Source organism: Sycon ciliatum, chromosome 8, assembly GCF_964019385.1.
Source record: "Sycon ciliatum chromosome 8, ocSycCili1.1, whole genome shotgun sequence".
Taxonomy (NCBI): Eukaryota; Metazoa; Porifera; class Calcarea; order Leucosolenida; family Sycettidae; genus Sycon; species Sycon ciliatum.
This window is the reverse complement of record NC_088650.1, coordinates 22238622-22266267: the sequence shown is the minus strand read 5'-3', so window position 1 is coordinate 22266267 and position 27646 is coordinate 22238622. Positions and strand designations below refer to the sequence as shown.

Genomic DNA, 27646 nt, shown 5'->3' with positions numbered 1-27646 from the left:
CGAAAAGAGAGCATACAGGAACACACAGCCACAGGAGCATCACATGCAGCTGCATTCTGCCTCGACGAAGAGAACAACACCAGCACCACGTATTTGGAAGACATTTCGAAGAAGACGAGGAACTACATATCTGCGTTCGAAAAAGCCTCTGGCTCTGTACTCACTAGATCACTGTGTACTGTGCATAATTATAGCTAGCAGCAAGAGTCCATAACCCAATGGACTCTTGCTAGCAGTACTGCATGCGCATATATGCGTGCATGCGCGAAGCACGGGGTCCGCGCGCGGCCGCGCTTCGTTCAAAAATCATTGTGCCACACGGGTTGTATCATGTGCGATCATGGCCTTTCTTGCTATCAGTGCAGTCAAGAGTTCATAACTCTTGGTGCAGTGTTCTTGACAAACAAAACTGACGTTTTTCGATCTTCAAATCGCCATAGCGTCCTTGTCATGACTCCAAATCAGCTGAAACTTTGCAGCAGACATGGAAATGCCATGCTGAATCGATTGGCTCCATTTTCGAAGGGTTTCCTTGAAAAATAAAATTTAGCCTGCACTGGCCAACGTCATCATGCACAGGGAGCTGAACCACTGCATGTTGCTGTGGTCCATAGTTCACACGTACATATACATGTGCACATACACTGAAAGTCTGAAGCACACTGGGCTGCAAACACATCAGTAAATTGCCCTGGAGATACAAAGTCATTGTTGTGAATTGTTCTTTGGTTAGAGATTCTGGGGCGATCAAGACTAGCAAAGAAGAAATAGCAGCTGTATGTCAGCATGTCAGTTTTTAAGCCAAGTGCATTGGTGGACGATGACCCACCGTCAGAGGTTTGTGAAATTGACCAGCTTGCAATAACGTTACGATCCTCCAGTAACGTTCTGGTTTTTATTCTGATTCTATGTTGTATTGGCAGTGTCCACTATGTATGGAAGCTTTAGACTTAGATGACATCAATTTCTTCCCATGCGAGTGTGGATACCAGGTACTGGTAGCTCAACATTATGGTTTTGTCCGAATTCTTTATTTTCATTGTCGTCTGTTTTGTCACACTGCGCGTAAGAGCCATCAATTCAATTGCACCAATTTCTGTAGATGGCATTCATTCAATATGGATTGCATTATAATGCAAACAACCTATGGTACCAATTAATGAGAATGGCGATATGTGTTAGTTTGTGTGGGATATTCTAAGAAAGTACTAGGAAATTTCCCCCCACACTCAACAACACTGGTATCAGTTTCAGGCTCTTGACAGTGAGCATAGTACATCACTACATGTGCTGGCAGTACCATTTCATCGCATGGGAGCAGGAGAACAAGAAGCTTATGCTCGGGAAAATGTAGCACAATATTAGCACAGTCATGTTACATTATTGTTGTTGCGAAGTGAATTTAGTAGTTTTGAAACAAATAATCAAATAATTAAGAATATTCGTAGGTTGAACGAATAATCGATTAATCCTAGGAATTGGCAGAAATCGAAAATAATCGTAAAGTGTACGAAGTCATGACATGTGTTTCGTGCATGAGTCGAGTCCATCATGAATGCGCGCTCAATCCCCACATGCGTCCAGCGTTAGGCTAGCTGTGTACATGTGCATGTGGGGATCGATCTGAATGCACGAGCGTGCACACGTGGTGCACTGTACGGACCGTACATACAGTCGATCATGCACCTCAACAATACAAAATCCGGTAAGGGGTCGTCCGTAATTTTCGAAAATTAAAAAATCCGTCCTCGTGGAAAATTGTTTTTCACCCACCCACCCATCCCCCATTTTTCCCATTAATTTTTGTTTTTTTCCCAATGCCCAGCTAGAAAATAAGAACTCCTCACCCCTGGTTCACTAACTGCATCTGCACCTGTGTCAAGTACTAGTAGGTTTACCAACTTCCATGCACGACCTACAACTACATCATACTGGTGTTACGGCAATCGATCCTACACTACAGTGCACTACACAGTCAGTGCAACAAGTGTATGAAAAATCAAAAAAATAAATTCCGCCGGCGCTCTTGACCACCCACCCACCCCCTTTTTGCATGAGGAGGGATTTTTTAATTTTTCGAAAATTACTGACGACCCCTAACCAGCAAAAAGTTGCAAAAAACACTGAAAAAATGCTGAAAAAGAGTTGAAAAATTCAAGCATGCGCGCGTATGATCGAATATACATTGTATATTATTCATTTGAAAAAATCGTGTTCGGTTTAAACATTAGAATTCAGTGTACGAATATGTGTACATACACCGACTGCACTTCCTAATTTGAGTAATCATTGTGGTTTATTAGAGAGGGTTCCACATAACGTAATTACGTTAGGGGCTATCTGGCATTATCGATAATTTCACGAAACGAAAAAGTTTAGTTAGGACCCTCCCCCACCCACCCACCCCCCTGAACGAAAAAAATAGATTGCCTTGACGGCAATAGTGCCTTGATGTCTCACATATCAATATTTTTCAAAACGAAACTCCCGCTGACCCACCCACCCATAAACGAGACTTTTTCTCTTCGTGTAAAAGATCGATAATTATGGACGCCCCCTTTTAATAGTAAAAAACGTAGTCGATCTATGGGAAGTCTTACGTGCACTGCATACGGATCTGTGTTCCATCATACAGAGTTTTGGAATCACATACAGGGGCGTCAGAAGGTATTTTAGTCTGGTACGGTCAGCCATCTGAAGTTCAATTTACCTGTGGGAAGGGGTGGCTGAGCCGAAATTTTAAAAACTTTAGAGCCCAGATCAGTGTATTATAATTATTGATTCACGGGGTGCCTGGGGCAAAAGGTGGTACGGTGAATACCGTAGTGACCGTACCGTGTCCGACGCCCCTGACATAGCTGAGAGGTTTTGCATTCCAAATACATGTATCGGAATATTTTAACTGCGCTTTTGCAGAAAAGTATGTGCCAAAAATGCATTTTTCAGTGTTTTGCAGGAGCGTAGAAGACGCCAAAACCGATTTTCACGTTCTGAATCTTTCAGTGCATGCAACGTATTCAAAAAATGAGTGCCAAAACCGTAAACAACTGAAAAATTGTATTTTCGGAAAACCCTGCACTTTCGCAAAACCATGCTCTTTCGCCACCATGCTTCCGAACATTCGACTACTTTTTCGACTCCTGCCACCAGATCCCGAAAATGCACTCATACCTCGTTCATCTGAATCCCGAAGTTAGGGCACTTCGGTCTACCGGGCACACTTTGGCACTCTTTGTGCGAGTTTCAGTGGAAATATTACTACTCTTTTGTCACTTTCTGTGGAAATAGTGACGTCATACGCCATATCTATGGCCTTTCCCCATCAAAATGTATGTGATTCGGAGTTACGGGCAGTGCCCGGTCCCAGACTGCCCGGCTAGACGAGGTATGAGTGGAATTCCGAAAATAATTCCAGAATTCAGAATGCGAAACCTCTCTAGTATTTCACTGAATCTATTTTTGGCCGAGAATTGATGAAAAATGAGCTTTTGATCTCTGCAGAAAATTCTAAATCTTATGCCATAGTGTATGATAGGGCAGCAGCATTCCAGTTCTTTCGCTGATGAAGTGTCCTAAAGCACGCTGTTACAAAATTGGAATGTTTCTTGTTGTTTCTTTACAGTGCTAGAAGAGATTGGTACTAATATTGGATTTTGGTTTCAGTCTTTTTGTTTGTACTTTTTCTGAATTGTGCTGTACAGGTGTGTCATTTTTGCTGGCATAGAATACGGAATGATGAAAATGGCAGATGCCCTCAGTGTAGAAAGGTTAGTCTTCTACTATCTAGATAAGCATAGCCATGCACGTGCCTTTGCCATGTGTTCAAATCATTTAGCGGCATCCTTATCGGCAACTTGGCAAGGAGTGGGGTGCGGGCTGTTTCGAAAAGTCTTCTATAAAGGAAGCACTATTCCTGAGACTTCTCTTCTGCTAGTTACACATGACAATAGTCCTCAATCGCGACATTGAATGGGTCCTTTTCATCGCCCAGCTTGGAGTGCTTCATGGCTGTGTGTGTGTGTTTTTTTTTCGGGAGCATCTGTGGCCTGTTCAGTGTTTGGTTGCGGAGAAAGTTGACCTTTACCTTGTGCCTGTTGTTTGCTTATCACTGCACAGCCCTATACAGAAAATCCAGCATCATATAAACCAATTACGGAAGAAGAGTAAGTCACTCCCTTGTTGTCAAATCTTATTTTTTGAATGTTCTCCTAGTGGCATTTGATAGGTACTGTACCCGGATTCAAGGGTTTGTTCGAAGAGCAAAGCAATATCACTGTGCAAAAGAACTGAACTGTGGCTGCGGCCATTGTGAGCTCCCTTGAGAATGGAGGCGACATTAATAAAGTCATGCTGAAAGGTCTAGGTATGCTGTAGATAAACAGGTTGCAGTACGACTACAAGTGCTACAGTGCAGCGCGAAAAGACACTTACCGGTACTTCACTCAGAGTACGGAAGAGGTATATGCACTGCCCCATTTCCACTTGGAGCGAGTTGCAGCAGCTCTCTCTCTCTCTCTCTCTCTCTCTCTCTCTCTCTCTCTCTCTCTCTCTCTCTCTCTCTCTCTCTCTCTCTCTCTCTCTCTCTCTCTCTCTCTCTCTCTCTCTCTCTCTCTCTCTCTCTCTCTCTCTCTCTCTCAGAGAGAAAGAGACACACACACACAGGCAGACAGACAGACAGACAGAGAGCGAGAGAGAGTGCTCGATACATAAGGGTGTAGAGCCGTGTACATATAGAGAGACGGGCAAGCTGTATTGCTGCAACTCTGAGTCTCGCACAGAAGCAATCATCGGACCGCACTGACTACACTGTCCTAATAATGTGTTTAATATACGCTGCTGTAAGGCTGTGTTTACATGATTCTTGTCGGAATTCTAATGGTCCATTATAAAAAATAGAGTGAATGCGGGTGGGTTTTGATCTTGTCTCATCTGATTCAATGCTAGTGTGTGTTTGTTACCTACTTTGATGTATGTCTGTACTGGCTGTACTGTATTTTTTTTGCACTGTCTGCGCTGGGTGTCTCTCATCAGGGTACACGATTGGAATGCTAAGAAGAAACAGAAAGAGAAAAAATCGAAAAGCAGTGAAAATCGGAGACAATTGGGTGATAAGCGAGTATTACAGAAAAACTTGGTTTTCTTAACGGGCCTTTCCACGCGTTTGGCAGATTCAGATGTAAGTACCCATGGTAACAGTCTGTATAATCACTGGGAAGTGTGACATATACTCTGATTCAGATGTCAGTAACAGTCTCAGCGGCGGATCCAGCGATCTCTACAGGGGGTGGGTTCCAGTATAGTCAAAACTGTATAACTGATACATATACACGGACACGCATAATTATAGTTGCCAGTTGCCAGTAGTACATTTACGAAATTTAGGGGGTTCCACGGAACCCCTACTGGATCCGCCCCTGAGTCTGTGAAGCCACTGGCACGTATGGATAACACCACCTGACTAGTATGTCTAGTTTGCATAGGCTGTGTCTATAGGTGTAAAAAAAGACACAAACATATATTGGATTTGCTCACAAGAAAAACACGGCCCATGCGGTGTGTGGTGTAGAACCCTGGTCAATCGTGGTGGCCAATAGACCTTATGCCGGCTAGTACTAGTTGTACAAATCCATGAAATTCCGTAGAATCCCGTAGACCCGGTTGGGTGTTCATTGTGTGCTATGCATGCGCATTTGACCTCTTAGCCTCATAATTTATTGGCAAGCAATCGCTTTTCCAGCTTCTTCACTTTGGTTAGAACTAATGACTAGCTAGATCTTTGTCAGAAAAAGGATTTCGTATGAAATTCCTTCAGGGCCCATTTCTTAGTGGAAATAGCAGAAAACACAATAGGGTCCTGCACACAACACCCAACCGGGTCTACAGGATTTCGTGGATCTGTACAACTTGTACTAACCGGCATAAGCCGTATTCCTCACTGTTGCAAAGCTAGATGTTGAATATGGCAACCCTGACACAGTTTGTATGCCTAGCATAGTGCACTGTCGAGTATATTTGCCTTTGGCAGTGGGCAGTCAACGGTCTCTCTCTCTCTCTCTCTCTCTCTCTCTCTCTCTCTCTCTCTCTCTCTCTTCTCTCTCTCTTCTCTCTCTCTCTCTCTCTCTTCTCTCTCTCTCTCTCTCTCTCTCTCTCTCTCTCTCTCTCTCTCTCTCTCTCTCTCTCTCTCTCTCTCTCTCTCTCTCTCTCTCTCTCTCTCTCTCTCTCTCTCTCTCTCTCTCTCTCTCTCTCTCTCTCTCTCTCTCTCTCTCTCTCTCTCTCTCTCTCTCTCTCTCTGTCTCTCTTCCTTTATGAAGGTAATTCGTCGTAGTGATCATTTCGGACAGTATGGTAAAATCGTGAAAGTTGTTGTAAATAACCAAAATGCATACAGCGGAGCAAACGTAAGTCACGATGAGCTTGTGTGTGTGTGTGTGTGTGTGTGCGTGTGCGTATGTGTGTGTGTGTGTGTGTGTGTGTAGGTGTGTGTGTGTGTGTGTGTGTGTGTGTGTATGTGTGTGTTTGTTGGCCCGACCGCTAAGTCAGTTTCTATGCAAAACAGTGTACATTGACTTATATACACTTCCTTGTTGATGGTGGATTTGTGTGTGGGTGTATATTTAATATGAACTGATGTAAAAGTTCACATACCGGTATCCTTGGCAACCCACAAGATCAGTTGAATTGTGCTTGTTGATTCAATGTTACTGTTGATGTTGTCTTCTTTTTCTATCCACTCTGCATTTACATTGGGTATGCATGTCCTGGCAGAGTTTACATGCAAAGCATGGCATAACTGCCGTTTTCTGAACATCTCCCTTCTTCATGAAGTTGGTTGTTCCAATGAGGAACACACGCTTCTTGCCGAACTTGACACTTGATTGACTCGCGACTGCCATCCGCAGCACACGAGAAGCACGTCGCACCTTCCACTCGGCAAACCTGCAAGAAAGCACCACTCCCTGCTCAATACACAGTGTTTCGGGGAATTCACCCTTCTTCATTCACTTTATATGACACGGTCACACCAGAACTAAACTCATTTCGCCAGGTTTTGCTTTACCCTTGTTGATTGCCTTTCATGGAATGCAGGCAAAAGGCAATATTTCTTGTGTTGTATGTCCACTGTTCGTTTGGAGTGATTGACCCTGAACCATGAATATTGCTCACTTTACTGTGTTTGCTTCTTGCTGATAATTGCCACAGGGTCCTTCATACTGTGCATATGTCACTTATCAACGATATCATGTGAGTGTTTCTTGCATGGCGCAGTATGCGCTGCTTGGCATGGTGTTTGTACTGTCTTACAGTGTGTGCTTGGTAGGCCCAGACAGATTCTGTTCCGCTCGCCTCTATATTTTGCCGCAAAATCTTGCTGCGAAATCTTCGATATCTTGCAGAACCTGGCACTAGAAACTCAATATTTTGCTCCATTTGCTCCGGAAAAACGGGTATTTTATCCACTTCTCGTACAGCGTTTCATAAAAATCGCGGGGTCGTTTTCTTAACACGGGTTTTCACACACTTGTCGCTGGGTTCTTCCAAAATCATGTCGACCCACAGTGAATCACAGTGATATTTCGGTGACAAGATCTCGTCCTGGGCAGTATATCATGCTGAATTGAATGGGTAAGAAACAAGGAAATCCAAGTATCTGGCATCGATTTTACCCAACATCTCGGTTTTTTGCTCCGATTTATGCCCGGCAATTTCCGCTTATTCAATTCTTCGATATTTTGCCGAAAGAATTGCCGGCAGGATCTGTCCGATCCTAGTGCTTGGTATGGTGCTTGTGCTGTCTCGTGTTCTTTTATTGTGCCATTGCAACATTTCATGCAACATGGTGTTGAAATGTTGAGATGCTGAGATGTAGATGTTTGTGTTTGTGTTGTCTCACAGGATGCTCGTACTTGTATTGCTGAAGTAAATAACTCGTATTTAGATGGCCGGCTCGTCAAGTGAGTGCAGCGTGCTGCTTATCACATTGCTTGCACATCTCCTTATTATAATGTCATAGTATCACATGTGACCGTTACCAGGGCTTGAAAGTGATAATTTCGAACACTGCAGGGTAGTCCGGTATTGCTCACCTCTGTGTCTAATAATTGGATCCACTCTTTGGTATCTTTGTACAGGTGGAATCCTGATAATTCGAATATGATTTAATTCGAACATACCGCTTAATTAGAAGTTGTTTCCAGGACCGATTTCCATCAATACGATTCCCACATAACAATATATGATAATTCGAACCTCGAACTAGGGATGTCCCACGGAATCCACTTTATAATACATAGAAAATGTGTGGGATATGTGCTGATAATTTGAAGTTAGCAGAGCATACTTCGAAGTTGACTGTACATTACACAGTTCAGTGTGCATGAGCAGGCTGTACTGTCGAGTTCAGTATCCGTGAAAGGTGCATAGCACAACTCTGCGTAAAAATGCGAGCATTTCAACATACATAATGTGTTGTGGGTGCATGTTTGGATAATTAGAATGTCCGGATAATTAGAAGTTTTTCCCCAGCATTTTGGGGGTTCGCATTATCAGGATTCCACCTGTATTGCAATAGATGGATCCATGGGTTTTATTTGAACCCAGCATCCCTGTCTTTCTGGGACAATGCCCTGCTGATTAGGTTACCAGAGATGACACTGCCATTTTAATGCCGGGTTTGAACAACAAAGTTAGCCCACGCAGGCACATTGTGGATGGGTGTTTAAGGTTGAAGGTGTGCGTGTGCATGGCGTATTGGGCACTGTGATGCCTTGTATGTGCGTGTGTATGCGTGCACAACTGCCGTCCACATGCACGGGTAACATTGTTATGTTATGTATATGTGTGGTTGCTTTCATACACTGTTGCAGAGCTGCGTTTGGAACGAATAAATACTGTAGCTTGTTTATCAAGAGTATAAAGTGCAACAAACCGGTATGTGGCTATTTTGTATTGTTGTCCTCTTCTTTTATCTTAAATATGACTGTGCTGTCAGTGTTATGGGATTCAAGGGTTTTTTCCCCAGCAGAGAATCTTTGGGTCTATTTTGTTCTCGGTTTCTTTTTGGAGTATGTGTCATATACCCACTTGTTGCGCTGGACATGGTGTTTCTACCTCAAAGTTGCCCTTACCATGGTGTGCGTGCGCGTGTGTGCATGCGTGTTTGTGCGTGTGTGTGTGTATGTGTGCATGCGTGTTTGTGCGTGTGTGTGTGTGTGTGTGTGTGTGTGTGTGTGTGTATGTGTGTGTGTGTATGTGTGTGTGTATGTGTGTGTGTATGTGTGTGTGTGTGTGTGTATGTGTGTGTGTGTGTGTGTGTGTGTGTATGTGTGTGTGTATGTGTGTGTGTATGTGTGTGTGTATGTGTGTGTGTGTGTATGTGTGTGTGTGTGTGTGTGTGTGTATGTGTATGTGTGTGCGTGTATGTGTGTGTGTATGTGTGTGTGTGTGTGTGTGTGTGTGTGTGTGTGTGTGTATGTGCATGTGCGTGCATGTTGACTAGGACTGTATGTATCTACACGAGTATGGAGATGAGTCAGCCACCTTTAGTAAAGAAGACATGCTGTCAGGGTAAGCAGTGAAGCACACCCCTCAGCATCTCCATGCTCACTAGCTATCACTATCAGACATCCAGATACGGGTCAACACCAAATGCATGTGCTCGATATGCTTGCAGAGAACCGCTCGTTCTTAATCTGGTTCTTGTATTGGAGACCTAACAAAGCATGCAGCACGTGCAGGGAAAGCAGTCACAGCAGTACTACTACTGTACTACTGTACTAAGCCCAGAAAAGGAGAAAACAATGATACTGAAGTAGAAACGAACCACCACCTTGAAATACAGGTGGAATAGCACTCCAACGTGTATTGCAAGTAGCATCAAACATATGGTAGCCACTGACAACAGCTGCCGCCAGCTCTCTCTCAGGCAGTTGTAGTTCATTATCAAACTGTACACTTACTGTACTAGAATGAGACCTAAAAGTCCAGATTTACATTGCAGCAATTGCTGAAAACTGTCATAGCATCGCGGGGATGCTGCGCTTGGCATTTTAGTATGCGGCAAATTTCAAGCTTTTTTTAAATGGCTTGCCATTCCCCTTTTCTGGTGTGCTTATCCAAGAAGCCTGTGAGCGCATGGGCAGCATCACGAGAGACCGGGGAAAGCTGATGATGAGCAAGAGTAAAATGTTTTGTGGCATGTGCTGGGAGTGCTGGGCAAAACAGGTAGCGTGCAGTCACGACGTGCCCATATTAGGCTAGGTTGAGTAGGCATCGATAGGCTTTCTGTAACTATCAGTTTTCTCTGCACCATTGACTGCTCACTGAAAGCAGTTGTTGACTGTATTCCTTTGCTTTGGTTCCTTCCAGGAAACACACCGCATTGGAACAACGCTTTCTCAATGGGGACGCAGAACTTTCAGAATCTAGTCCACTCGTGGGAGCCACACCAGACGCGTCTAGTTTTGCTCCCAGCCATACCATGACGGTTTCCTCTGCTAATGATGCTCAAAGCAAAAGTGTCCTCACCGCCCAACATCGCCAGCAGCAACAAGCTGCGCCTGCTGCCAGTGCAAGTGCTGGTGCTCACGTTGTGGCAGCGCAAGCCATGCAAACAAAACAGCAACAGCAGCAGCAACAGCCACTTAAAGCAACAGGGTCCGTTGCTCAGCCGCTTCAACATAAACAAGCACCGGCAGAACAGCAAGACCGCAAGCTGGTGAAGCAGCAGCAACTGCAACAGCAACAGCAACTGCAACAACAAAAACATCAGCAGCAGCAGCCAGCACAACAGGCCACTAGGGGGCACAATGTCAATGAGAATGAAACTGATGAAACTGCTAAGACACAACAGCAGCAGCAGCAGCAGCAACCGCAGCAGCAACAGAGTGTAGTGGAAAACGGCAGCAAGCCAGCACAACAGAAATCGAAGTCTAAGCAGAAGAAAGTGTCAAATACAGCTTCTTCGAAATCATCGGACTCTCGTTCTGCAGTGCAAAATGCGCCTACCACGGGAGAAACTTCAGAGAAGCCATCTAAAGACCGACAGCGCAGTAAGAAGGCAACTGAAGTGCAGTCTGCCTCACAACCACTCTCTTTATCTACACAAACATGTGCATCAGTCGGCGTGGCGCCGACTACAGCTACTGTTGCTTTGTCCTCAGCTGCAGCACCTACATCAGCTATGAGCACATGGGAGCCTGCTCAACCTGTGCCTATTACACGTCAGGTGGAGCCGCCTGTTCAGGAGGGGATCCTGAATCTCGCACAGTATGTGATGTACTTTGTGTGTGTGTGTGTGTGTGTGTGTGTGTGTGTGTGTGTGTGTGTGTGTGTGTGTGTGTGTGTGTGTGTGTGTGTGTGTGTGTGTGTGTGTGTGTGTGTGTGTGTGTGTGTAGCTGATTAGCGCATTAGTCAATCCATCAGCTAACTTCTTTCTCTGTATGTCTCCTTCTTTCTGTACTCTCTTTCTCTCTCACTCACTCTCACTCACTCTCTCACTCACTCTAGCTCTCTTTTCTCCCTCTCCCTCTCACTATCTGTCTCATCTGCACACTCTCTCACTCTCTGTCTCATTCGAGCGCACACACACACACGCACACACACTGAGCTAGGTTTGGTGAGTGTACCATGTTTTCCAGGATCAAAAGCCTCGCTCTTTTCATGAAATGTTTGGCTAAAATCGCCCTTGCGACTTGTGAACTACAATTTGTAAGCAGCCCTCCGAATGCAATCAATTATGCCCTAGAATGTGACATTTTCCTAAAAGGGTACCCTTATACTCACTGTAGTATGGCTCGTGAGTCGTGCCCCTTGAAAGTACGGTACACAGCCTGTTGAAACTTTATCTCAGAGCAAACTTTTTCGTTGGGTATTTTTGTATATTGGAAATGACAAAAAAAGTATATATGCAGTAATAAGTCGTTTGCCAATTGCCGTGTACTTAGTACTAGTAACTAGACTTGGCTGGGCATTGATGGGGACAGTGGTTGGAAAGGACCGTTTCCTTTTAGTAGTGGAGAGCAAAGGTATTCAGGAGGTATCTGATTTTGTCTCGCATCTGTCTGGGTTTTTTTTGTCACATAGGGATTGTAGCTCAGATCAGCGTCAGCAGTCACCATCTATGGCTGTCCCCCATGGCCGTCTTTCTCAATACACAAAGCATGTGCAGATGGATGTGGCGCCATCCCACATGCTCAGCTCATCTATATTGCCGTCCAGTATAGACTCTGCGTCGTTCCATTCAGCTTGTAGCCACTTTGGCCGTTTTGATAGCCAGCCTGGATCGGATACAGATAGCTTTCAGCCGTCCGCTCCCTCTCCATCTCATACACCAGCAGCAGCAAATAGCTATGGCTCGTATTCCTCTTCACCCCGTGACTATGGTGGGGTGCCGCTGCCGTCGACTGCCGTTGCTGGCTTTCCACACCACCACCACCAGCAGCAACAGCAACAGCAGCATCCAGATCAAGGCGTTATGATGAGCCAGCAAGCATCTTCGTTCGACGGCTCCTGGAAACTCAACTCAGTTGCCGAAGTCGAGCGCAAGCTACATCAACAGTTTATGCATGAGCAGCAGCAGCAGCAGCAAATTGGGAGTTACAGTCAGCCATCTTCAACACAGCAATCGCAACAATGTAAGCAGGTTGAGCAACACCAGAACCAACATCAACAGCAGCAAGCGCACCAGCATCATGTAGGTAGTCCGTACGACTCTCTTACTCTGGAAATGTTGCAAAATGCACTGGAAATCGATCATAGTCAACTCAACATGCGTTTGCAGCACATGCAGTTAGCTCAGAAGCCAACTGACGCACAACATCCTTATCAGCAACAGCAGCAGCGGCCGCAGCATGATGGGACCGGCTGTATTGACAATGCAACAAGTTATATACCCGTTCAGCAACAGCAGCAGCAACACGCAAAGCCAGACCAGGGTCTGATGTTTGCCAGGGAATCTCGTGTTGGGCAAGACGGCCACCAACAAGCACATTATCATAACACAATGCAGCAGCAGCAGCACCAGAGGCATCAACACCAACAGCAACAGCAGCAACCGCTCTATATGCAACCATCAACAAGCACACAAGTAGCGTCTCATCGTCGTGATATCAGTGAACAGCTGACACTTGACCACCAGGTGACTGGATTGTATCCCGGATCTGCGACTCAAAGCCTAAGGTAGGTGTTTGTAAGACGGTGCACTGCCAACTTGTCCTGGTGTAGTGCTCCCGTTACAATCCGGCACTGTGTGTGCCATGGAAATACTGCTGGATTAAGTTAGGAAGGTTGCTGGGTTTATGCTGGTTTATAGCGGGTGCTGGATTGATAAGGGCCGGCAGTACAAGTATACTTGTCAGTTGTCACAAGTTTAACCTGCACCGATGTTCACTTTGAGTGCTGCAACGTGATTTCAATGACATTGTGGTTGTGTCGAGCGGCCGCTGGCAGCACTGCAAGTGTACATCGGTCCAGACTTCACTGGCCGCAACTCAAGTAGCGGCAAGGGCTCGACAGCAATCCCAACTTGCCATAGCGGCGCTTGCCATTTTAGCAGCAAAGTCCAGTGCGTATCGCCTACATGGTTGGCGGCTATAGTACAGTGATGGCAACTGAAATCCAACCCCCTGAGCGGTGGGTTCACTTTCTAGCGGCCTCTGTTTGGTAGTTTTACCATCCCGTGTTGGGTCTTTGCGATGTGAGCGCACCGCTCAGGGGTCGGATTTCAGTTGCCAGCACTGTAGTATAGTGATGGGAGCTCTCGCATTTCATTTACCATTACCAGGTATGGTTGAATTACATGGTGGTAGGGACACACCTGATTCAACCATAAAATACTGCTGCAGGGGAGTCTTCAGCTTAAACACCAGCTATGTATGGGATATTGGTGGAGGGTGGGGAACCTGTCGTGAGTATGGCTTTCAGAAGTAAGTGATGGTTATAGGATGCAGTGACTCATGCAATGCTGTTGTATAGTTTTAAAAAGGTTATGCTCGCAATCTGAAGATTGGCGCATTCATTTTGAAAGGGGGCGTTCAAAAAGTGAAAGAGGGTGCAGCGCCCCGCTGTGTCACTTTGGTGAGAAACCTGAAAACACTCCGGCAGCAAAGCAGCCATTTCCACTCATTGGCATTGAATCGATTGGCTTGTTTGTCTTCCTATTATCACCTATGCCTTTGCGGCAAGAGTATTATAACCCCCCAAGAGTGTGCAGCATATGGGGTCCCCGACGGCGAAAACTCACATCACTTGTCTGAGATACGTTCGTACTACGTACACACAAAGGATAGCGTGCGCGCAATCCGAATATGACGGAATATCTGCCATGATCATGCTGGGGATTTGCATACCCGCAGTGATTTTCTGTCAGAGAGTGCTTTTTTTATTACTCCGCTGCTCGCTAAAAACGGGCTGGAAACGTACAACTGCGACACTGCACCACGTGATGTGAGTTTTCGCCGTCGGCGTACCCCATAGAAAGGGTATCAGGAGTTGCACACTCTTGGGGGTTATAATTATACTCTTGCTTTGCAGCCTAACAACATATCCTGGGGACCAGCAGCATGTGGAGGCAATTCACAAATCTGCTAGGGAATGCAAGAGCTTTTTTGTATGGGGAGAAAATAAGGCATGGTGAAGAATGGCAATAAATGAAACGTAGTGTAGGGCAATTTACAGTTTACAAGATTGATTAACAACGAAGTTTGCCATGTGTCGGCACTGAGAGTGCATGGAGGAGAAGAGGAGGAAAGATTGATTTCATTTATATTTATTGTATTGATTAATTCACTGTGTTTCCCTAGGTATGGCTGGCCTAAGACAATTGGACTTATTATGGGGTGCTACAAAAACTTGACCTTGCTGTGTGCGTGCACGCGTGTTTACGTGTGGTCGTGTGCATGCATGCGCGCGCATGTGTATACGTGTGTGTGTGTGTCCAATAAACAGAACCAGTGATCATCTTGCTCAATCTGATCGAATTGACTCTGGTGTCGATGATGGTAGTGCTTCAGGAGATTTAGGTGAGTTGACTGGAGTACATGACGGTCGTGTTGTTGTTGCATCCCAGTGTGGACTAGAAAATATAGCACTTACACTTGCACTTACTACAGGTGGAATCCTGATAATTCGAATATGGCCAAATTCGAACATACCGCTTTATTAGAAGCCTTTCCAGGACCGATTTCTGTCAATACGATTCCCACATAAATTTTTCTGATGATTCGAACCTCGAACCGGACATGTCCAGTTCATTAGAAGTCTCACGGATTCCACTTACATAGAAAATGTGTGGGATTTGTGCTGATAATTCGAAGTTAGTACAGTGTAATTCGAAGTTCACTGTACACTGTACTGGTCAGTTCAGTTTGCATGAGCAGGCTGTGCTGGTCAGTTCAGTATCCGTGAAATCTGTTTCTTAGGTTCATAGCGCAACTCTGCGTGACCATGAGAGCATTTTGACATACATACATGTACAGTCGTCCCTCTCTAATCCAGCACTTTATAATCCAGCACAATTTTCAGTAGCCAAAATGTCCTCTTCATGCACATTGCAGCAGTAAATCAGATTTGTTAATCCAGCACCCTCCCTAATCCAGCAGGTTTTCCGTGGCACAAATGGTGCCGGATTATAGAGGGACCACCGTATTGTGTTGTGTGTTCATGTTTGGATAATTAGAAGTTTTTGCCTGGCATTTTGAGGTTTGAATTATCAGGATTCCACCTGTATAACCATAGTACACTGGACATGTATGCTGATACAGTGGTCCCTCTATAATCCGGCACCATTTGTACCACGGAAAACCTGCTGGATTAGGGAGGGTGCTGGATTAACAAATCTGATTTACTGCTGCAATGTGCATGAAGAGGACATTTTGGCTACTGAAAATTTTATCGAGGGTGCTGGATTATAAAGTGCTGGATTAGAGAGGGACGACTGTACATGTAATCCTAAAATGCAAGCACACATTCGCAAAGGCTATAGTTTGTTGTGAAGTGCATGTGTATGCTTGGCTTTTCTCAATTGTTGGCAAGGTCTTTGGGAGTTTTCTCGCATATCATCGCTTCGCCATTGTGCTCACCTCCGTATACTCCTCAGAGAATTTGGTGTCCAGCTTGTAGAACAGGGTGTGCAGAGATTTGGATGCTTGTGTGTACAGGTATGCATGCTGCTGCACTGCAAGAAGTCTTTCAGTTTGTGGAGTTATCATTAGCATCCCGGTCTGGGAGTATGATAGAAGTGCGTGCAGAACTTCTAGCGCAGTTATTTTGTATGTCTATGAAATGCATTGTGTGTGTGTGTGTGTGTGTGTGTGTGTGCGTGCGTGCGTGTGTGCGCGCGTGTGTGTGTGTGTGTGTGTGTTACGAATGAGGTACACCTGATTGACTATGTTGTTGTCCGTGCTGATCAGAGGAGTAAGAGGCATGATGTGAGGTGATGCGTGACGCAAACTGTTGGTCGGATCACTCCATGGTATGTGGCAAGTTTAGTTACGAGGTCGGTCACGAGAAGTTTTATCCTGTGGCATCTGCAAGATCCCGTCCAATTGCTGTTGGTAGGCTGAGGGATGACAAAGCGAGTAAGGCGTTTTCCGAGAAAGTGTCTGACCTCCTGCCTGCTGAGGCTGTGGACGTAGATGGTGGTGTGGACACAGAGCAGGAGTGGGCGGCAATGCGCAAATGCATGATTGCGGCTTCCAGCGAGGTGTTGGTATACGAGACACGACGACAGCCGGACTGGTTCCGTTACAGCGCAGATACCCTCAGGCCTCTGATTGTGCGGAAGAATGCGGCACACCAGGAGTTCCTTCAGAAGGACACTCGTGATAGCAAGCTGGTGTTTCGTAGGCAGCAAAGGGCAGTGCAGCGTGCCGTGGATGCTGCCAAGGAAGCGTGGGTCGAACGGGTCGCCACCCATGCTGACACTTGACAGCTTGGATTGCCATAGCAGGATGCGGTGGGAGTGTGTCCGCCAATTACGGGCAGTGAATGTTGGCCGTAAGCCAGCACGTCCCTTGTCCGTGATGGATGAGAATGATAATCTCACGACCGACCCTGCTGCAATTTGTGACCACTGGCAGCGGCATTTTGATGGTGTCCTCAACATCACAAGTAAGTTTTCCGACGGTTCGCTGGAGTCCCTAGAACGCCGTCCTACCCGCCATGAGTTAGATAACCCGCCCACGCACCAAGAAATTGGCCGTGCTCTCAAGAAGATGAGCCTCGGTAAAGCTGGTGGTGAATCGGGCATATTGCCGGATATGCTAGTCCACGCTGGAGCAGACTTTCTTGCTGCTTTCCACCAACTCTTGGGCGACATCTGGGCCAAGGGTTCAGTAGTGGATGATTGGCGGACTGCGGTGGTGGTCTCTGTCCCCAAAAAAAGGTGACCTTCGCTGCTGCGACAACTGGCGGGGCATCAGCTTGCTGGATGTCACTGGAAAGGTGTTATGCCCGAGTTATGCAGGACCGTTTGCAGGTTGTGGCTGAGGAAATTTTACCGGATTCTCAGTGCGGTTTTCGGCGAGGTCGAGGTTGCACGGACATGATCTTCTGTGCACGTCAACTACGTCAAGACTATTGAGCACAACACCTCTCTTTACGTCTTGTTTATCTCCAGAAGGCGTATGACTCCATTCCCCGCACAGCGCTCTGGAGTGTGCTGGATAGGCTGGGTGTTCCGCCGGTTTTGTTGGGACTCATCAAGTCCCTTCATGAGGGTATGATTGCGAAGATGCGAGTCAACGGTAAGCTTTCTGACAGCATTTCGGTGACTAATGGACTGCATCAAGGATGTACCCTAGCACCCACCCTCCTCAACCTGTATTTCAGTGTGGTGGTTGCGGGCTGGCGCGCACATTGTCCGGACGCTGAAGTTGACCTGCTGTTCAGAAACGGTCGCAAGCTGGTTGGGGACCGCACGGCGAAGTCCCGGTTATCCGCGACGAGGGTGACTGAGTCCCAGTTCGCCGATGATGCGGCGTTGTATGCAACCACCAGAGAGGTATTTGAGTGCATGACGTCCGAGTTCATCTTGTGTGCACAGCGATGGGGACTGACCGTCAGCATTAGAAAGACAAAGGGCATGGCGGTGGGTCAACCAACGTCAGTTGATCCCGTTCAACTCGATGGTGACAGCAGGATTGACATGGTGGACGGGTTCCGGTACCTTGGCAGCGTGCTCTCTGCTGACGGAACAGTGGATGCGGACCTCGCTGCTCGTTTGGCGCAGGCGCCCCGGCTGTTCGGCATGCTCAGGTCTCCGATATTTCAGTGCGTACATCTCTCGGTCCACACCAAGCGGCTGGTGTATCGTGCTATTGTCCTTCCTGCTCTTCTCTACGGTGCGGAGACATGGCCCATCAAAGCGGGTCATATTCGCCGACTCAACACCTTTCACCATCAGTGTATTTGTGCAATTCTCGGTATCTCTCGTCGTGAACAATGGGAGGAGAGATTGTCGTCGTCATCGCTGAGTGAGCTTGCAGGGGTGGACGATATGATCAGGAAGCACCGCTTGCGGTGGCTTGGTCATGTTGCACGGATGAAGGAGACCCGACTGCCCAAGCAGATGCTGTTCGGTGAACTGCCCTGCAAACGCCCCCAACATGGTCCCAAGAAGTGCTGGCGGGATGGATGTTGTGTCCTCGGACTTTACTGTCATCGGTTTGTCTGAAGCGGACTGGTATGACACAGCGCAGGAGAGATCGTCCTGGTGACCTCAAGCGGCATGCGCCATACTGCAGATTTCGGGTTTAGAGCCTCAGCGTAAGGAAGCCATCGCTATCATTGCTACGGCAATGGGCGTTCAAGGTTCAAGGTGTGTGTGTGCGTGTGTCAGCTAGTTCGGTTGGTGGGTACACGTATGCCGGATAGTGTTGGGTCTGTTGCCAACGGGCTCGGCTGCTTGAAGGTGAAATGTTGTACCTACCACCTTTGTTGGTTTCAGGGTTTATATACTTTCTATTTGAAGTATACATACCTGTTAACCATGGACTACTTCTGGCTAGATTAACTCTTGTGTAATCATGGTGCTAGTGAAGCTTATATCAGATCCACTCTGATTTAGCAACCCACACTAGTAGCAAGACCGGGGGCAGGGGTGACTGCAGTTGGATCCCGGGACGGATACCCTGATGCCGTCAATCCTTTTTCTGCACCTTGTCCTCACCCACTTACTGAGGTGTGGTGAGCCCATAAGTGGGATCATTTTCAAGTCCACCCAGAGTTTTGGGGATTTCAGGGGGTGTCGGCCGTTGGGCGGTTCAATAGCCAATTGAATCATCTTTCCAATATTCCTTTTGAGTCTCTCCCCTCTTCCGGGGAGACCCACGTGACCAATTGTGGCAGTGAGCAACAAGTACAAGTGTGTGCGTGTGTATGTGCATGTCTGTGTGTTTGTTTGTGTGTGTGTGTGTGTGTGTGTGTGTGTGTGTGTGTGTGTGTGTGTGTGTGTGTGTGTGTGTGTGTGTGTGTGTGTGTGTGTGTGTGTGTGTGTGTGCTTGGGAATCAAATGTGATGTGTCCTTTGCAGACATGATGTGGGATGGTCTAGCATCGCGTAGCATTGCCATGTTGCTGGAGGATGACCTGATGTTCATGCCGAATGCTCGCGCTGGAGCGGCTGGTGATGCTGGTGCTGGTACTAGTGGCAACGGTGGTCCTGGTGCTTCTGCTGGGAACACTTACCATGGCATTGCGCCATTGTCATCAAGTCCCAGTAGCACGACGCCATTGGCTGACCCATGGTTCCCGTCGTCGTCAGCTTCGAGCAGCGACACGACTTCTTCTAGGGCTGCGGCGTTCACATCGTTTGGTCAACAGCCACCATCTCATGCACAGCAGCATGCTACACAGCCACCATCTCATGCACAACAACAGCATGCTACACAGCAACAATCTAGAGGCTCTGCAGCCACTGCTGCTGCACCTGCTACTGCGGTAAGTGCATACCAGTGTCCTCTTTGTCACAACCTACTGTTTTCAGCCAGCCGTAAATCTCTAATCCTAGAAGAAGTCGATGAAGACTATGCCGGCTGTTTTGAGCGCTAGAGTCTATAGTTTGGGGCAAGAAAAACACGTGCAAGGGTGTTAGGGACCGTCCGGGGTTACCGATTGTTTTTACAAAACGAAAAGTTTTAGTATTTTTTAGCCCCCACCCACCCACCCACCTTTTCTGCAGGTAAAACGAATTCCAATAAAATATTGATGTCAATCTTCGACACCCAAAAGTAACTGGGCATTCTCCATCTGCATTCAATAATTATTTTCAAAACGAAACTCCATCAAACCCACCCACCCACAAACGAAATCTTTTCGTTTTGGAAATATTATTGGTAACCTTGGACGGCCCCTTATGGCTGATATTGTTGAATCCTGTAATGGCAGCAAAGCTGCGCTGTGTGTCTCATTCTTTTTAAATGCAGCCGGTGTTGAGGATTTATGGACACCGTCTGCACAAATGTTTAGGTTGCAATGTTCCGAAAAAGGACATGGAAGAGGCCTTCCAGAAGGGTATTTTATTCCTGTTCTATTTTTTTCCGAAACATGGAAAATGGTGGGACACAAGTTATGTGTTAGATTCCACCAACTAAACCAGATTTTGAACAGTCAGACTTGCACAAGTTCAGAGCTCACAGCATAGTACAAGAGCGTGGGCGCCATTTTGGACAGGCCGCTGTCATGCGAGCCAGCCAGCCAGCATGCCAGAACCGTGTACATGCGATCAGTCAGATATCTCTGAAAGCTTGAAAGTGGGGTGCATTCGAAATATTCATTTGTACCAATGCTAATGCCTAGACCTGTGAAACTCTAGGAACATACTCTCAATACCCATTGTACGGATTTGTCCGAGAGTTTTTTGTTTTAATCGATACGGTTTGGCGTACCTATGGAGCCAAAGTATCAGTTGGTGCAGGCGTATTTCTGATTAGGATTATTGTACTAAAATTAAAAAGTCTCACAGACAAATTCTTCTAATTTTCCTACTGAAATTTTTAAGTTATTGGCCGTCAAAGTCGGGCCAGAGACGGGTACAAACGAACATTTCAAAGGCAACCTTATCTGCAGTGCAGCCGCGAGGAAGAACCGCGCACGCGTTGGACCTGTTGTGAACACGAAAACAACACTAGCAGCAAAGCAATTTTATGCTGCTTGCCGGGCGCTACATCGCTGCGTCCTTCAGGAGTTATGGCCCACCGAAGAAATACATGGCCAGCACAACGGCGAAGCCATTGGACTTGTTCTCTTGCAAGGAAACGGAGTGGCGAATCAAATAATTCACAACTCCATATCGTCACTACTACGTTACACGGCTCTTCGCACACCAGGCGTATTTACGTTTACACAACAGGACTTCGCACCGGAGAAACTAAAACTAGAACACGAGTTAGCACCAGACTGACAGGGAGTATTGAGAAATTACACGGCAAGACAGTGAGCTGGAGCCAAGGAAGTATTAAAATACTTCCTTGGTTCACCATCCGAGTTTTTATTTTCTTTCCTTTCGCTCTTTCAGAAAGTTGCTGGGGGGGGGGGGGGGGTAGAGCGGATTTCTTCAGCCCCAAATGGCCAGTTTGTTGAGTTGTATAGCTACATATACATGCTGCAAGACATGTAGACGGTGCTACAGTGCGTATCTCTTAATTTGCTAAATCCTATACAGGTCGTCCCTCGTTAATACATAATCTCTGGGACTTGACAAATGTTATGTATTAACGGGGTTTATGTACTAAACGAAAGTGTACATAACTTGCTTGTGTACCAGAATTTTTCACTTTTTCAACTTTTCTGAGTGTTTCTTGCTACCATGATTAGGCACCGAGATATTCTTGATTCCCTCGATATAACATAAAAATTATGTTATAACGGTCACAGTAAGGGCCTGGTCAGACTGCGGCAAAATCGAAATAATCCGAGGATTATAATCCGAATCTCCATAGTAACTTGCCGCCAGAGCGGCAAAAGCGAGAGTTGACGCTCCAAAAAAAAAAGCAAGAACGGGCCACGCTTTTCCGCTCCAAACAGGATTTGACGCTGATACGCCATTGACGCTGATAATCACTGATTTTTTCATCTCGATATCGAGGAGCTAATTGGCCACGGACAACAACAAAACTCATAAGGATGGTTGCAAGGATTGCACTGAAGGTGTTGGCGATCCCAAGGTGAAGGAATTTGACGTCGTTCGTGGAGATTACCACTTGACGCTCGAAATGAAGTTTGAATTTTCATTCTCCCCACATGTGTAGTGTGATCGCGATTCAAATTCTGGACGCTGTTCTTTTTTCGTCAGGCAACCAAAAGTTGCCGCAGTCTGACCAGGCCCTAAGGGCCTGGTCAGACTGCGGCAAAATCGAAATAATCCTAGGATTATAATCCGAATCTCCATAGTAACTTGCCGCCAGAGCGGCAAAAGGGAGAGTTGACGCTCCAAAAAAAAAAAGCAAGAACGGGCCACGCTTTTCCGCTCCAAACAGGATTTGACGCTGATACGCCATTGACGCTGATAATCACTGATTTTTTCATCTCGATATCGAGGAGCTAATTTGCCACGGACAACAACAAAACTCGTAAGGATGGTTGCAAAGATTGCACTGAAGGTGTTGGCGATCCCAAGGTGAAGAATTTGACGTCGTTCGTGGAGATTACCACTTGACGCTCGAAATGAAGTTTGAATTTTCATTCTTCCCACCGTGATGTGTAGTGTGATCGCGATTCAAATTCTGGACGCTGTTCTTTTTTCGTCAGGCAACCAAAAGTTGCCGCAGTCTGACCAGGCCCTTAGCGAAGACTTCTACAGTTTAGATTATTACATGATACATGCCCAGCCGCGCCTGTACAGTCACTCGGAAAAAAACAGAGCTTTGTAGGTTGTGATGTGCGCTCTGATTTCTGAGCCAATTGCGTCCACAAGCAAGTAGAAACTAGAACACGATGTGCCTCCAATGGAAGTCCAAAAGACCAACAAATTATGTTTTATTGAGGTAGGTGACATGCGGGTTCGGAGAAATGTTATGTACTAACGGGGTTTATGTACTAACGAATTATGTACTAACCGACAAAATTTGTATGGAAGTGACCACGTTTCGTCCGGGGCTTGAGATTTCTTATGTACTAACGGGGTTTATGTACTAACCGGACTCGTATTAACGGGGGACGACCTGTATATAGGATTTTGGTCATATTTTTCAACTCAAAATGGGTGTGGCATGAGAATAGCAAAAGGTATGTGACCAATTCTTCCTTGCTAGGTCTTAGTAGATATCGAGAGTTGAATAAGATAATTTTTTCAAACACTAACATCTCAGGCTCATCTCCTTGCCCAGTATTACTAAGGCCTGTGCCCTATTTTTCGAATCTTATATATAGGATTTGAGATTTTATTGGACCTTGTTTTTTCCTTAAAACTGGTAGTTTCATGACGGCATGTGCGATATGTCGTCATGAAGCCACCCCGTGCCACACCTGCAATGTTCTTCTGCACATTCACTGCTTCAGTCCTTTCCATGACAGCAGCTGAACAATTATGCTCAAATTTCCAATTATTACGAAAAATAGGTATTCATCAGAAATATTATCGCCCTATGAGTCTAAAATGTAAACATTCATGCCTCAAACATATTTACAACTTCCATGAAAACCATTATGCCGTTATTATTGGTCGTGATGACCAATAACAACGGCATAAAAGGCACACATTTTCAAATCCTATATATAGGATTTTCGGCCAGCAAATTAAGAGATCTGAGAACTACCACTACAATACCATACACCTACTACTGTACAAAAGTCATGTGTAGTTGTGATAGTCTTTAAGTGGAAGCGGTACTGCAAGGATTGTGTGCTTTCACTTCGAAGTAAGATTATTTCAAGTGTGAATTATTGAGCGGAGAATTTCTGTGAATTATCTTGCAAGGAAGTGGCGAATGTGTAATTTAATTATTTTCTGCCACATGTTTGTGTGCGTGTATGTGTGTGCACGCGCATGTGTATGTGTGTGTGCGCGCGTGCACATCTGTGCATGCATATGTGCATGCATGTGTGTTGTGTATGTATGTGTGCATGTGTATTCATGTGTGCATATGCATGGCATCACAGACTGGTCGATGGGAGGATCGTTACCGCTCATTACAGTCTGGTACGCATTTGCAGGATGTATTGTTTCCGTGTATCTTGATTTTGTTGTGATCTCGAACTCGTCAGTCACTGAACTGATTTTAATGTGAAGAAGACGCGAACTTATAGAGTGTGAAGAGGAGTATAGCAGATAGAGAGCGGTGGAAGGAGAGCCGCTGGACAGCTGGATAGTGTCTCAATAAGCGCGCTAGGGGAAGGCTAGACAGTATGTCTCCGGCTAGACATCAATAGGTATTGTACGAAAAGCCAGTCAATAGTACTAAAGAGTGAAGTCAACCGCAACACAGACAATAGCTTCAGACAATCATGACAGGCATGATACGGATGATACAACAGATTTCACTACATATGCTGTTGGCAAAGTACTACTTCAAGTAATTTTTCTTCGTGCAGTCAGCAGCAGCTGTTTGCTGTTCTCTTTTTGAATTCTTTGCTCTCCCTGCATTCATATCATCAGTGGTTTGTGCGTTCAATAAAACACCTTTTAGCAGCAGCAGCAACAACAACAACAACAGCCATCGTGAGAATATAGATTTGAAACAGCAAAATGATATTGACTGCACCTACATCTTGTACCTTTGACATAGTTGTAGCTGTGGACTATTTTGTCATCCTGGTAAGAAAGCTCATTTGAGCGGAGTACTCATAGCCGTCTGATGTCTGAAAACAAGTATCTTTACCTGCACTCCCCGTGCTGAGGAAGCACTATGGCATCAGGTTGCATTCTGAAATACCAAACATCTCAGGAGCAATGGATCTCACCCTCGCTGGGCCAAGGTCAGTCCCCAAAAGGCTACGAGTATTTGTAAAGTTTCACGATTGTGGCTGTGCACGTGCTGCAGACTCGCTATGGTCAGTGGTATGGCTTAGTATGTTGCACCGTGATGCGGCGGCTCAGTTTGCTAGCGTTAGTTGACGGAGGTCCAGTGGTAATACTTGCACTGAGCACTTAGACCTGTTTGTAGCGTTAACGTTACTCTGCTAACCATACTGCAATGCGTGCTGCCGCCACTGCTGCTGCTGCTGCTGTTGCTGATGATGATGGTTGTTTGCATTATTGTGCAGGTGTAGATCCTCTCTCAACATCTATTGGGGTATCATCAGATTATCCAAAGTACCACGGTTCAACGGAGGATCCATCTTCACTGTCGTCATCACCAGTCGTTCAGCCGACAGCCTTGCCGTCGTTTGGCGACAAGACATGGCAGTTATCATCTACCATCACACAGCCTTGTTTGAACGACAATGTCACCAATGACTCGTCTAAATGGCCCAATGGTGTGACATGGACAGCACCACTGTCTGGTAGGTTCCAAAGTGACAATGCGATCCTGATAGAGTTAAAAATGGTTGTGTGCCTTCTTCTAACGTTTGAATTATTGTGGCTGGCTGAGTGCATTGCCCATGATCATGCCTGTGCCAACATGAGATCCTTTACTGTTTAGATGAACGAGGACAAAGTCGTTTCCTGGGATGTTCGCCCAGTATGCATGCCATATGTACATAGCTTATGCGTATGGTGCACCACCCCTGTGCAGAATTGCGGTAATGTTGTGGCGGGTTGTTCAAGGATGTACTGTGTACATTTGGCCTTTTTGGAAGACAAAGTATGCACATACAAGTACTAAAGTAGTGCTGCTGCTGCTGCTGCTGCTGCTGCTGCTGCTGCTGCTGCTGCTGCTGCTGCTGCTGCTGCTGCTGCTGTGGTGGTTGTCGCCATTGCTGCCATCAATTTTCTTTGTCATCGGCCTTGTCTGCTGCTCAACTCCCTGTTTACTCACAGGACATTCATCAAACAGCCAACCAAGGATGGGGCCTTCTCTATATTACTATGTAAGTATTCTGTGTGTGTGTGCGTGTGTGTGTCTTTCATTCTCCTGGGTGGTTACCAACAGCCAGTGCATGCCGGAGTATGTGGTGTGATGTGTGTGCGGGAAAAAATGAAAAGACCAAAAATAGGGATTCACTGGCCAGAAAAATCACTTCAAATAGCTGTATGGTGTAGACCAGGCTGAATAGTGACGGTCAATTCTTCAGCCTTGCAAGCTGTTGAATGGTGCAATCCCAGCACAAGTTGCTATGGCTTCTGCCGTAGCATTGCTATCATCGCCTCCGGCGATGGGCGTCAAAGGTCAAGGTGTGTGTGTGTGTGTGTGTGTGTGTGTATTCTTCAGCCTTGCAAGCTGTTGAATGGTGCAATCCCAGCACAAGTTGCTATGGCTTCTGCTGTAGCATCGCTATCATCGCCTCTGGCGATGGGCGTCCAATGGTCAATGGTCAATGGTGTGTGTGTGTGTGTGTGTTGGGGTGGGGGCTGGGAGAGGGCAACATGAGCAAAAAATGGTGTTGAACTTGAGAAGATCAGCATTCACAGCGGGCATGGGAATTGTTTCCCATTCCCAGCATGCAGTGTTTTGACAATTTATCTTGTGGTGTTTGTTATATTTTGCAACAGTCGGCAGCATCAGGTGGCTCAGATCATATGTACCAACAGAGTACACAGTCTCGCAACCTTCAGCAACAGCAGGAGAGCTCTGCGGGTGCACGCAGTCATAACACTCAGTACCAACCGCAACAACAGCAGCAACAAATGATGCACATGCAGCAGCAGCAGCAACAACAACAACAACAGCAGCACCAGCACCAACAACCGATTCTAGGTTCAACTTCATCAACATCATCATCTCGCATGTTGCCAAACTTTGCACAGACCAATCATCAGAATGTATCCAGTGCAGGGTACTCAAATGCGCCAGCTTCAACTGCTGATCAATATCATCACATGACATCCGTGCAGGCATCTAGAAACAGTGACAAATCGACCAGCAACCTGCCAGCAGGTATCATGCAGCCCACAGCGCAGTTAGACAACAGTGGTGCAACTGGTGGCGGCGGCGGTCCCGTAACTGCTACTATTCGACCTCTGTCTGCTGGATCTGGTCGACGGCCACGCCCACCACCTGGCTTGCCAGCCCCTGCTCAGAGTGCTACTCACTTCACACAGCTGACAACTGTTATTGGTGGTGTTAGCAGTAACGAACAGCAGCAGCAGCAGCAGCAGCAGCAGCAGCAGCAGCAGCGGCAACAACAGCAAACAGACAAACTCTACGCAAGAGAAAACTCATCACTTGGTGGTGTGCATGGCTACTCTAATTCGCATACATAGCCCTCCCCCTCATAGTACATTGTAACGTCTTTGCGTTGCATTTTTTTGCCAGCCAGTTAATATGCTGGACTAACAACACATTGGAAAATATCAAAACTCATCAGTCATCGTAATCATCTAACATGCATTGTGCACATAGCTCCAACCCACTGCCCCATCTCACAGCCCCCCATTGTTATACTGATTTCCTATACCCCTTCCACGCGCGCGGTGCTATTTTAGCCACGGCCGCGGTGCTCCTCTCTTTTTCTTTCCTCTTTTTTTTCTTTTTTTTGTTTAATCTTGTTAACCCATTGTGTGGAGTTCTGCAAGGTTTCTTCATCACCACCAATCAGCTGTGTTAAATTAA

General features: G+C 46.2%; 1 protein-coding gene across 1 annotated transcript; it reads left to right on the top strand.

Moving 5' to 3' along the window:
- The first annotated feature begins 640 nt into the window (after nt 1-640).
- Nucleotides 641-27646, top strand: LOC135822336 (AF4/FMR2 family member lilli-like). The gene is made up of 18 exons (XM_065335078.1): nt 641-837; nt 924-992; nt 3702-3767; nt 4117-4163; nt 5032-5176; nt 6312-6398; nt 7201-7242; nt 7894-7952; nt 8865-8928; nt 9497-9564; nt 10366-11265; nt 12082-13176; nt 14944-15017; nt 19528-19934; nt 24093-24132; nt 25197-25436; nt 25915-25964; nt 26587-27646. The coding sequence occupies exons 1-18, from the start codon at nt 787-789 to the stop codon at nt 27295-27297; spliced, it is 4215 nt and encodes a 1404-aa protein (XP_065191150.1). The 5' UTR covers nt 641-786; the 3' UTR covers nt 27298-27646.